The 13,000-nt window shown below is 36.8% G+C and overlaps 1 protein-coding gene across 1 annotated transcript in view; it reads left to right on the top strand.

Annotated features, from left to right (window-relative positions):
* Window positions 1-12,518, top strand: part of LOC136837692 (venom phosphodiesterase-like) — a 14,194-nt gene extending 1,676 nt beyond the window's left edge. Inside the window, exons 2-14 of the mRNA XM_067102563.1 lie at window positions 1,707-1,961; window positions 2,337-2,480; window positions 2,817-2,933; window positions 3,059-3,166; window positions 3,864-4,095; window positions 4,616-4,830; window positions 5,219-5,401; window positions 6,436-6,528; window positions 7,696-7,831; window positions 8,562-8,741; window positions 9,735-9,942; window positions 11,205-11,346; window positions 11,685-12,518. Of these exons, the coding sequence (XP_066958664.1) occupies window positions 1,707-1,961; window positions 2,337-2,480; window positions 2,817-2,933; window positions 3,059-3,166; window positions 3,864-4,095; window positions 4,616-4,830; window positions 5,219-5,401; window positions 6,436-6,528; window positions 7,696-7,831; window positions 8,562-8,741; window positions 9,735-9,942; window positions 11,205-11,346; window positions 11,685-11,831 (2,160 nt within the window). The 3' untranslated portion in view covers window positions 11,832-12,518. The remainder of the gene's footprint in view (window positions 1-1,706; window positions 1,962-2,336; window positions 2,481-2,816; window positions 2,934-3,058; window positions 3,167-3,863; window positions 4,096-4,615; window positions 4,831-5,218; window positions 5,402-6,435; window positions 6,529-7,695; window positions 7,832-8,561; window positions 8,742-9,734; window positions 9,943-11,204; window positions 11,347-11,684) is intronic.
* The last annotated feature ends 482 nt before the right edge of the window (window positions 12,519-13,000 follow it).

Here is a 13,000-nt window from a genome sequence, read left to right as displayed (position 1 = left end):
GGGTTTCCATACGCGATCTTCTCAAGACAGAGCACGGTTACGTCTGCTTGGAACGGTTCATACCCCGTCCGGAAAGTGCAATAACTTGTTAACGTATGGGTACCACACGCCCCCCCCCCCCGGGGCCAGTACTAAACACGACGAAGGGACATTCCATTTGGCCGACAACAAACAAATGCACCGCCAGTATCAGAAGCCCTAAAAGTGAAGAAAAAACCAGTTTCCAAGGTAAAAACAGGCCCGGAGCTAATACTTAGAATTACCAAGTAAAGTAATATACAAAGTTGAATATAATTCAAACTAATCATATCCACAGTAAATCCACCTACTGCCTAATTAAAAATTAAGTAAAAATCCATTAAATATAAGTTATCCATAAAAACCTTACAGAGAATGGTACTTTCTCTACAACAGAAAACTTTAATTAAGCATCAACTATACTATAAAGTCATGATCATCCTTTCTCAGTTAACATACCTTAATGCATTAACCGTTTTGAAACTATTACATTCCACGTGAAGCTTAAAATACAGAAGAAAGGAAAGAAATAAAGAGATGTGTCTGACTGACCTCAGACGCAAAACACCCAATAAACTAACCTTAGATAATTCAACTGGCCTCACCTATTCCGGACATTAAATTGGATACTGCCTGTAGTTATTAGTTTTATTCATACGATTTTGTTTTTATTTCCATAACGAGTTCTTCTTTAACTAATTAAATTCACAAATCTAGTAAGTTTCTGGAATAAGTTGGGAAACTGGGCTTATTGGAAAAGTAAGGCAGACGGCAGAAGGTATTTTCAGTGAGAAAGTGTCAGGTGGGCGACTTATATCTTCGGTAACATTTACTTGGAAAATGGATAGCATATATGAGTTTATGAATGTCACGCGATGATAAAAATAATGTTTTTTATTCAGCAGATTAAAAAATGATAACGGTGCAAGACAAAAAATAAAATTGAGAGTTCAGTGACCGTGCGCCAGTCTAATGACGTACCAACGTATGTACATCTGGTTCTTGTTTCTAATCAGAACGAGCGAGATTTATATATATATATATATATATATATATATATATATATATATATATATATATATATATATATATATATATATATATATATATATATATATATATATATATATATTTTTTTTTTTTTTTTTTTTTTTTTTCGTCCTCTTGGGAAAACGAACATCTGTTTGTTTACGGCTATTATCGCAGTAACGTAATGATAACTGCACCTGTACTTATACAGATAAGCGTCGTTATGTCAACTTTCCCATAAAGCATATTTCATAACTCTCTACTGTTTTGCTACATATATTTCAGTTTATAATTCCTTTCAACAATCTCGGATTTTATGTGTATTCATCAACCGTGCTTCACACCCATACACGAAAAATTGTATAAACTTTATAAGGTTATAGTTTATTCCATAAACTTTAGAATATTATAGATTTCATTATTTTTGGAACTGCTCTTCTACTCTACTTCCCTTCTAATATTCTAATTTCTTATTCTATTCTTTATGATCTTATTTTCTCCTTCAACCTCGTCACTGTCTTAGGCCGACCTGCTTACGTTAGTACGAACTCTCATGTTGACTTTCTTGCAATCTTTGACAGACTTTCTCTAATCTTGCAATACCCCCCAAACATTCAACCTAATACTGTTTGCTCTCTGATTTCCCCCCAAAAAATCAGATATCGTGGATTTTGGCCCTCGGTGTCCTCCCGAGCATCATCTTAGCGAGAGGACAATCCTTCGAGGGATGTCCTTCGGAGTACGGGGACATGAGGCCAATCCTCTTAGTCTCAATAGACGGGTTTCGATCGGATTACCTGGACAGGGGCATCACGCCCACCATCCAGGCCCTGGCTGACGGAGGAGTCACGACCTCTCATATGATTTCGTCGTACCCGACGCTTACTTTTCCAAACCACTATACCATTGTCACGGTCAGTAGTCCCACGGTCTAGTCCTAGGCGTTCTGACTCTTTCTGAAACCAAAATTTCTACTTTAATTTTTAGATTTTTTTTCTATTTTCGAGCTATCTTGACATCTATATGAATATATTTACAAATGTAATTAGGATTTTGTTTGGTATTTCCTCAGATTTTAAGCAATAATAACTGTGGAAGGCAAGGGTATTAGACTTCAAGTCCCGCCGTCCTTTGCTTAACACAGAACAGTACACTAGACCCGGTTGTTCTCTGGAAGAACAAAAAGGGAATATAACAAAATATATCGTCATGGCAGTCTTAAAACTTTTTTAAAGAATATATATAGGCCTATAGAGAAAAAGAATATAACTGCCTTTTCCTTATTGCAGGGGACGTACCCAGAACATCACGGAATCATTGCCAACAATTTCTACGACCCATATTTCCACCAGTCGTTTTCCATCTCGACTAATACGACCAAAGAAGGGAAGTGGTGGGGAGCTGAGCCTATCTGGAACACGGTGACAAATCAGGTGAGGTTAAGAAAGCGGGAGGAGGTGTCTGTTGGGAAGTAAAGATATGAAAGCTTATTTAGATATATTTCCGTAGTCTTATATACTGCGACCAGTGGATCGGGCAATCTAGATAACTAACGAATCTATGCTGGATCGCAAGGGAGAGGCACAAAAAAGAAACTAAAAATAAAAGAAGAGAGAAATGAATAAAGAAAAAATAATTCCGGCTGCTCTTTGGGAAAGTGGTTAGACCCATGCTTTATACAGTTAAACCATCCCATCTCCTCAGACCTTATATACTGTCCATTTGCAGGTAGCTTTTAACATTTCCTCCACATTTACTTCTTTTTTCAGGGAAAGCTCAGCGCAACCTATTTCTGGCCAGGATCTGAAGCACAGATAGGAGGCAAATATCCCACATACTGGTATGACTATGATGGAAGCACGTCATTCGAAGAACGAGTGGATAAGGTTGGTGTAAACTATTTCACACAGCTGTTGGACGTGTCTCAGAGTTAAGATATATTGTTATGCTCACTTATTTGATATGAAAGAGAAATCTGGTAGTTTGTTCTCAAAGGTGTTCTTTTTAACAGGTGCTGGAATGGCTTACGCTGCCTGCTGAGAGTCGTCCATCTTGGATATCTCTGTACTTCAGTGAACCAGATCATACAGGCCATGGCTCTGGACCTGCGTCACAAGAGGTATGTCTTTTTATTATTTATTTTGTTACTCATTATCTATTTGTTCGATACGAAGAGTTCTTTCTTTTGGCATATTGACTGCAAACAGAGTCAAAGTATGCTAAGAGAAACTCAACATTTGTCGATAAGCTCTAGACATTTTCATCTGTTAACAGCAAAGTTTCTCTTAGTCCATTGCATTAATGTTTGCTAACATGAAAAAACTTTAACCTTCCTTAACTTACTAATATGCCGAGGCTTCCAGTGGAAATATGAAATCAAAATGTGAAAAGAAAAAGACAAATTATATTAATTTATGATGAAAATAATGTTGCTAGCCTAAGGCGTTTTGCGGCAAAGCAGTTAGGGAGGCACTACAGTACATTCTTGCAAATAAGAAAATAAAATTACAGACGGATTCTCAAACCTAACACCTAAATAGCAGCAAGGTCAGAAAACATGATCAATTTCTGAACTGTAGAAATGCATGGCTCAAAAAAAAAAAAAAAAAAAAAAAACTTAGAAATCCTTGAAGTAAATAACGCGAACTAAAAGAAAAATCGCTTAGGCCTAGGCTGCTAAACTTATCCGAATCAAACCCAACATCAGAAACGCCAAAGTAAATGGGACTTTCCTTTTAGACCTTCCCTTTTAGACTTTCCTTTTAGACCCGTATATCAAACAAGATCACTTCTCGATCTTTTTTTTTTTCTAAAAGGAAGAGGAACAGATCATGCGAATGGACCGGATGATAAAGCGTCTGTTGGACGGCATCGAGGCAGCTAGGCTGACGCCTTGCGTCAACCTCATGGTCGTGTCGGATCACGGAATGGCTCAGTCGGGGGAGGAATACATCATCAACCTTTTAGATTACATCCCGGACCTCGAGCACCAGGCGCACTTTTTCCCAGGAGCCTTCGTTCGAATTGACCCGAAAGACGAATCGGAAGGTAGGTTTAAAAAAAATAAATATTATGAAACACGTAAGTAGGCGAGGTTGTGGAAGAGTTTTAGACCTAGGCTAACGGTGATGAGCTCATGGAAAATGTCTTTCGTAAAATATTTATGGTTATTTTCGTACACATTATGGGCCTATATTAACTTCCTAATTAGTAATTTCGTAATTTAAATAACGAACGTAATATGCTGTGAATCTGATCGATTGAACATATGTATGTATATATATATATATATATATATATATATATATATATATATATATATATATATATATATATATATATATATATAAATAATCGTAATAACCACAATACCCTCTTAACTTTTCCAACTGTTGTTATTGCATTACGTAATTATATACGTGAAATGTTCATGATAACTTACGTGCTTGAAGGAACAACAGCCTGAAGAATCCAGGCACCAAACAAAACTTTCTCATTTGGAAATATTACTTCTCATTCCACGAGAAAAAAAACTATCTTAATCCTTCACATATCTTATCCCCAACAGGAGTAAAACTCAAGATGATGGAGGATTTGGTCTGCCGGAGGGATGAAATGAGAGTTTTCGAAAGAGAGGGTCTTCCTACACGCTTCCACTTCTCCAACAACAGACGCATAGAGCCCATAGTACTAGATCTCGACCCCGGGTTCACTGGAGAGACAGGCTACGATTTCTTCCTGAATGGCGAACACGGATATGACAATTACTTCTCTCTCATGAACGTATGTCCTTTTAGACTCCAAATTTTATTTTTATGCTTTTGAGGTGCACTCCAGGTTTGCTCTTGCCAGCAGAAATGAAAGAACAGAGTAAATCGATATGTAGGTCTAACTGAATCAAAACATAAGTGCGCAAATTTTGTAAAGATAAGTTAACTACCGCGCTATATACACTAGTTTCCCTCAGGTGAATACTTGTCTCTTGCACTCTGTTAAACAACTGTTTCTATTCTAACCCTCTGCAGTGAGGGTTAGAATAGAGACACTCTTTTGTATAGCTAAGTTATCTAGTACAATATAGGCACTTTAGTTACCCTCTTTCTCTTTCTGCTAGGCAATTGGTTCTGTTTCAACCCTGTGAAATGACTTCATATCTTCTTCTTTCCTACAGGCACTCTTCATTGCTTCTGGACCGGCATTTAAAAAGGAGCTGAGAATAGAACCATTCCAAAACATCGAACTCTACAATCTGATGTGTCTGTTGTCAGGGGTGGAACCTGCTCCCAACAATGGCACGGAAGGATCACTGTACCACATCCTAACAAATCCTCCGGACGAACCTGTCTTACCAAAGGTATTATTATTATTATTATTATTATTATTATTATTATTATTATTATTATTATTATTATTATTATTATTATTATTATTTAACTTTCTGAATTTGGAAAGGAAAAAGTTAGGGACTTTCTCAAGAAGGGAGCTATAGAAACTTCGTAAAAGCAGGAATGAAAATCTGCGTCCTCTTTCTTAAAGAAATTCAAGTAATAAAAAAAAAAATGAATTCTTCGTTCATCTGTGACAAAGGAGTCTCGTGTAGAATTTCGTTTTAAAACTGACAAATGTCTAGATATATAAGCAGGTATTATCTGTTGAATTTCACTTTCCGAGATCCTGTAAAACAATTCTACCTTAGTTTCCTAACATTTTCTTGCCAATTTAAAAACTTCTACTTTAATAATATAGTCATTGCAAGCTCCTCAATTAATTATGCTAAAAGAATCACAGAAATATTCAGTATGTAGATTTTACGAAGGTAGAAACTTAGAGGCAGAGAATATGCATTATCAGTGGAAGTAGTACCAGAAAGCTTTTACAATATGTAACCAACAGGAGAAAAATTATCTATACAACATTGAAAAGGCAGAGGTACAAACGTATCTTCAGTGGAGAGAGAGAGAGAGAGAGAGAGAGAGAGAGAGAGAGAGAGAGAGAGAGAGAGAGAGAGAGAGAGAGAGAGAGAGAGAGAGAAGCTAAGGTGAAACTTACTAACCTACTCAAGACATCTGAACATTGGACACAGTCAGTCTGTGAATAACCTCAAGTACTGTTGCCTAAATTAGGTCTATAAGTCTAAGTGACAAACTGGGTTCCAATAATTTAGGCGGCTTCAGACATTTCTTCTTAAAGATTTACTTACTTTCTTCTTATTTTCAAGACCCCGTAACCTTAACCAACTGACCTATTATTTATAAAAGATTTGCTAACTTTCTTCATATGTTCTAGACCTACAACCTTAACCAACTGACCTGTTATTTATAATAGATTTACTTCTTATTTTGTAGACTACAACTTAACCAACTAATCTGGTATTTCTAAACTACATAGGAAGACGCACCTCCAAGCTCGATGTTTCCTGAAGGCGATTTGCAACCTTTGCTCGACATAGCCGGTTGCGAAGGGGATCTGGAACAGCCTGAGGTGAACTTCTAGGCCTACAAGGGCTTAGCTCGATTTGTGTTCTTTCTACTGAGGGTGAATTTTTTGGTGGGATCTGTAACATTTGAAATGATTTATCGACGGGTGATTTGTGACGAGAACGAGAGAGCGCAAAATGTTAAATCTTCAGTAGCACTGGCTTTTTTACAACTGGCAAAGAAGTTGCATAGATGCACGGGTGCGCATATACATATATACATATATATATATACATATATATATATATACATATATATATATATATATATATATATATATATATATATATATATATATATATATATATATATATATATATATATATATATCACATTTCAATAACACGTCGGAATAACTTTGCGTTAGCACAATATGGTAACAGCCCTTTTGGAGGCAAAGTCACTTAGAATTAAGCAGTAAATATGCGTAGGCAGACACACGAGAATAAAAGTCGCTTAGAATTTTAAGATAAACGAACTTACACGAGGGAAACACAAAGACTAACGTACATACATCAAAGCAAAGTGAGGAAAACCAGTTGTTACACTTGTTAGGTTATAAACAACTGTACTGAGGAAGTCTTCCTAGCATTTAAACACCGTACGGTCTTTTTTATTATATGATTATGGATTCTTAGGCGGTTAGGTCATTGTTGTTCTGTATTTAGCCCGTGACAGAAAAACCTTTGCTATTAATGGAAGTATTTAAATTCTTGTTTATGTTTTTTTATAACTGATTGGTCAGGATTAGGATAACCTGGTACCAGGTATGTGACTTATGCTCCCTTGGGAACTTATATAATATATATACATATATAAATGTATATATATGTGTGTATATAACACTCATACACACAGACACATATATATATACATACATATCGATACACATGTCTGTAAAGTAGAGAGATGGTCTCACGTTTGCAACGCCATTCCTTGCATAACTACACTCCAATAAAATGCAGTTCAGAGAAAAACAAAACAGGAGGGAACAAAAAACAACCACTGTCAAATTCAGCCACTGCCTGACTGACAAATAAAAAGCTGTCAAAGAAAGCTTCACACACCATAACTGACTTAGACTAAAGATTAGGCCTTGATAAAAGCAATTTTTTTTGTCCTACTGATTACATCAAAGTAATCCTTTCTCGTGAATTTCCTCCTGATTCAGGAATGGCTGCAGTCCTTCAATCTTTCTCCCGACGAGGAAGAGGCACTTAGATCCTACCACCTTCCCTGGGGAGTTCCTCACTCCGGAGACCTGCCTGCCGATCTCACCCTCCTTCACCATCAGGATCATGTCACAGGTAACGGATTATATATCTTCGTGGTCAAAACAATTAAAAAATGCACCGAAGTTTCTGCAGCGCAATCGAGTTTTCTGTACAGCGTGTAATCAAGGCAACCGAAAATAGATCTATCTTTCGATGGTCTCTGTATAATGATGTATGAGCCGCCGCCCATGAAACTTTAACCACGACCCGGTGGTGGCCTATCATACTTCGCTGCTAGAAGCACGATTATGGCTAACCTTAATCTTAAGTGAAATAAAAAATACTGAGGCTAGAGGATGCAATTTGGTATGTTTGATGACTGGTGGGTGGATGATCCACATACCAATTTGCAGCCCTCTAGCCTCAGTAGTTTTTAAGGTTCGAGAGTGGACGGAAAGAATGCGGACGGACAGACAAAGCCGGCGCAATAGTTTTCTTTTACAGAAAACTAAAAAAGGAGAGAATCATATAATATGATCTCCGTACATGATGCAAATGACATAGCTTTTCTTCTATTACCTCTGAAATATTCCTTATCTTCTTTGTAAAGTCCTATACGTCGCAGGTAACGAATTATCTCCGTAATGGAAAAAAATCATAACTATATATATATATATATAGTATCATCTACAGTACATAGGTGATGCGAATGACATAACATTTTCTTTATATCTCATGTTTCAACGTTTCCATGACCTCCGAACGTTTCTTGTCTTCTTTGTGAAAAGCTATAGATCTTTCTGTTGATTTCTTCCACCCACAGCCTATTCTCGGGCACTGAGGATGCCCCTGTGGAGCAGCTTCAGCGTGAACGAGGTGCCCTCGGGCACGGGGTCTACCCCTTGGAGTAGCGACGTTCGACTGAACAAGGAAAATACGATCACGTGCCAAGATTACGAAAGCCTTCCACAAAACTTTACCATGCATCCATTATTCCCTCCAGGTAAGAGAAACATGAACAATATTATTAATAATGATAATATCAACCTTGTAGGGGGTAAGTGCCTTCAGTGCACCTTATATGGTGCACTGTGGGCGTTACTAAAGGGTATTTGTAACGTCCCTACAGCATGTATTCATTATTCCCTCCAGGTGAGAGAATGATCAAAGTTATTATTAATATTATTACTAACCCAGTAAGGGGTTAGTGCCTTCAGTGCACCTTATATGGTGCACTGTAGGCATTAATATAAGGTATGTGCAGCGTCCCTTCGGCCCCAAGATGCACCAACTTTTAGCCTTTTACTTTACCTCCCTTCCCGCTTCCTTTATTCAGTCTTGCTTTCCAACCTCTCTAAATATTCCTTCTTTCTGCAATTGTGGGGTTTTCTCCCAATTCCACCTTTAGCTCCCTGTACTTCATCTCCCTTCTTTTATGGATCTCTTTATCTTGCTGCCCAGACACACCAGCTTTGTCTTTTCACTGTCTTCAGCCGCGAATGGGGTTGGCAGTACCCCAGTGCTTGTTGGCTTCACAGCCGAAATCTCATAAAAATCATTATCATTATCTATATTATTATCATCATTATTATGAAAACAAATCCAGTAGCATTATGACAACTTTCAAGTAAATTTCATGAAATCAGCCAATTATTATTATTATTATTATTATTGTTGTTGTTCTTGTTGTTTTTGTTGTTGTTGTTGTTGTTGTTGTTGTTGTTATTATTATTACTATAACTGTTTCTGCGGCATTTGATTTGTGGAAAAAGCTGTAACTTTCAGCGCTACTGCCATCAGAGAGGGTCTACCCCTTATTATTATTATTATTATTATTATTATTATTATTATTATTATTATTATTATTATTATTATTATTATTATTATTATTATTATTATTATTATTATTATTATTAAATGACATCCTATGACATCCCTCAAGTAACTGGGTCAAAATAAAATAGTCAATCGTTCTGAATTGTAAATTCCATTTCAGCCATATCTCAGGAAGGTACGTTGAACAGAATCCCATACATGGTGAGCAACGCAGTACCCATGAATATTCATCAGGAGGGCCTGTGGGAGTGGCTGACGGAGGGCCTGGTTCTCCGCTGGTTCGCTTCTCAAGGGCCCCTCAACGTGGTCTTGGGTCCTCTGTTCGACGAGGACGCCGATTCTCTTGTGGACGACTTTGGCAAGTTCAGGTAATGGAGTTTTTGGCTACTAGCCTGAGAGGTGGTGATTCTCAAATTAGCTCCGTTTTGTGAGGGAGCTTTTAGACTAGCCTGAGAGGTAGTGATTCTCAAATTGGCTCCGTTTTCTGAATGAGTTTTTAGACTACTAGCCTGAGAGGTGGCGAGTCTCAAATTGGCTCTGAGTGAGTTTTCAGACTAGCCTGAGAGTTGGTGATTCTCAAATTAGCTCCGTTTTCTGAGTGAGTTCTTAGACTAGCCTGGAGGTGGTGATTCTCAAATTAACTCCGTTTCCTGAGTGAGTTTTTAGACTAGCCTGAGAGGTGGTGATTCTCAAACCGGCTCCGCTTTTTGAGTGAGTTTTTAGACTAGCCTGAGAGGTGGTGATTCTCAAATTGGCTCCGTTCTCTGAGGGAGCATTTTAGATTGTAGCCTGAGAAGTGGTGATTCTCAAATTTTATCGGAAATCTATCTATTGCAAAAAAATTAAAAACAAATTCACGGGTGTTATTTACTTGGTCAGTTTTGTATATAACACTTATTAACTTCTTGGTTACTGATTTTGGTGATGGTACTGAGGATCTGATTCCGTACTGTGCAGATTTCCAGAATACATAGACAGGTACAAACAAACACACACACACATATATATGCTTAAAAAATCACAATAGATGCACGTGGCTTCAGTGTATAGGTGTATAAGCGAATCCCACAGGAAAATGACAGGCAGAAGTTCAGTACCAAGCGCTTTCACGTTTATTAACTCATCGTCGTGCCCCGACGATGCGTTCATAAACGTAAAAGCGCTTGGTACTGAACTTCTGCCAGTCATTTTCCTGTGGGATTCGCTTATACTACACACACACACACACACACACACACATATATATATATATATATATATATATATATATATATATATATATATATATATATATATATATATATATATATATATATATTAAAGGCATTTGTAGCCTAATGATTATATATATACAGTATATGCATATATATTTATCTATCTATATATATATATATATATATATATATATATATATATATATATATATATATATATATATATATATATATATATATATATATATATATATTTATATTTAATGAAAATAAGCACGCACACATACGCTCGCGTAACCTCGTAAACTTAATGCTGAAACCCAATAGAATTGAAGCTACATCAGTGCAGACTCTATTACATCCTGACAATACCCTTATTTATAAATAAAGATCTAATCCATTCTATTTCCCGTCAGCATTCCCGAGGTCCCTTCAGACATGTTTGCCGTCGTGACGCGCTGCAAGGACAGGGTGACCTCGATTAACCTCTGCCCTGATAGGTCGCTGGATGCCCTGACCTTCATTTTCCCACAGTACGAGGCAGTTTCTAATTGCATGGTGAGTTTTTTTTATTCGAAGAATTTCGAGTTACAGAGTTGTTGGCGTGTTTTAGAATAATAATTTTTTTATAATATTTGTCTTGAAGAGCAAGGGTATATGCATTATGATTGGATTAATGGAATAATTATACGGGAATATACGCGTCTATGAGTGTGGCTCTATGTTCTAGGTCGAGATGTGTGCATATATATATATATATATATATATATATATATATATATATATATATATATATATATATATATATATATATACAATTATATATAATTTCTGTAATGATTATTATATATATATTCATTCATTCAAACTAATGGAAGTATTTCTCTCCCATACAGGATCATTTCAGGTATACCCTAGAATTCAGTGCCAAAGTACATGACGTAGAGCTTGCCACTGGTCTGACCTTCTACCCTGACCTAGCTTTCCATAACAGAGCTGCAGTCACCCTTAGGGTCAACCCCGAATTGTGGCCAGTCCTTTAAAATGTAGCGTTAGATGAAAGCTCCATGACCTGGTAACTAAAAGTATACTCGACGCATTTTAAGAATATCACTAGGCCATGCCCCTGCCCCTGGCACCGTAGATAATGCATGCATGACATTATCGTACAGCACTCTTGGAAGATACCAGATGCTGCTTGGCTATGGCACTGATAACAATGAAAGGTCATTCATTCAGTAACTAAAGGAGGTCCCCAGAACTTGTAAATTGGTACTTATTTTTGTACAATTGTTCTATCAACATACTTTTGAAAGTTTCTCTTCACGACAACACAAATAGTAATTCTCTCTCTCTCTCTCTCTCTCTCTCTCTCTCTCTCTCTCTCTCTCTCTCTCTCTCTCTCTCTCTTTGTGGGTCAATGATCGCTGCAACTCGCTCATCCCAGTCCGACTCCCGCTCATGATAGGGACAGCGCTGCCAGTCGTATGAGTAATATCGTGAAAGAGGCAGGGAGGGGGGGCAGTTAGGCTGGGGTGGCGGGGTGTGGTAGGGAAGATGTGGGCGTGGCCGAGTGATATTCTTAAAATGCGTCGACTATAGTTACCTTTCAATTTTAAATTATTCCTTTATTTATTTAATTTAAGCAAAGTCAGCTTTCTTTTCTTCTTTTATTAATCTGACTCTGCTCGTCGGAGATTGTATTTGCGAAATATATTTGAGGAAAAGGGTTTGTCATTTTTAATGACTTCTTTCCTATATATTCTTTTGTGTTTGGATAATGTTCACATAAATGAGGTGAAAAAAGGCATTATTACCCTAATACAATTCAACTTGTATTTTAATATTTTACTTAATTTTTCTTTTTAATTTATCTGTTTTTCTAACAACTGATCTCCACTTTCTGTAATTCCCTTTACTTTCTGTTACTTCCTTCGGATGAACACCAATTCTATGGAAGCTTGAATTTCAGTTCAATGGCCCCCGTGGTGGGTTTGTTCCATATGAATAGGGTTCATCTCATGAATAATAATAATAATAATAATAATAATAATAATAATAATAATAATAATAATAATAATAATAACAAAATTGAATCGGGACAAAGCCACACATTTAATGGTTTCTTCCTATAAAAACATAACTCTCTTCCAATAACATCTATAACTAAAAAGTGCATTGCGTGATTGCGATGGTAGGATACCGAACACAT

Source organism: Macrobrachium rosenbergii, chromosome 59 (genome assembly GCF_040412425.1).
Source record: "Macrobrachium rosenbergii isolate ZJJX-2024 chromosome 59, ASM4041242v1, whole genome shotgun sequence".
Taxonomy (NCBI): Eukaryota; Metazoa; Arthropoda; class Malacostraca; order Decapoda; family Palaemonidae; genus Macrobrachium; species Macrobrachium rosenbergii.
This window is presented reverse-complemented; position numbering and strand designations above follow the sequence as displayed.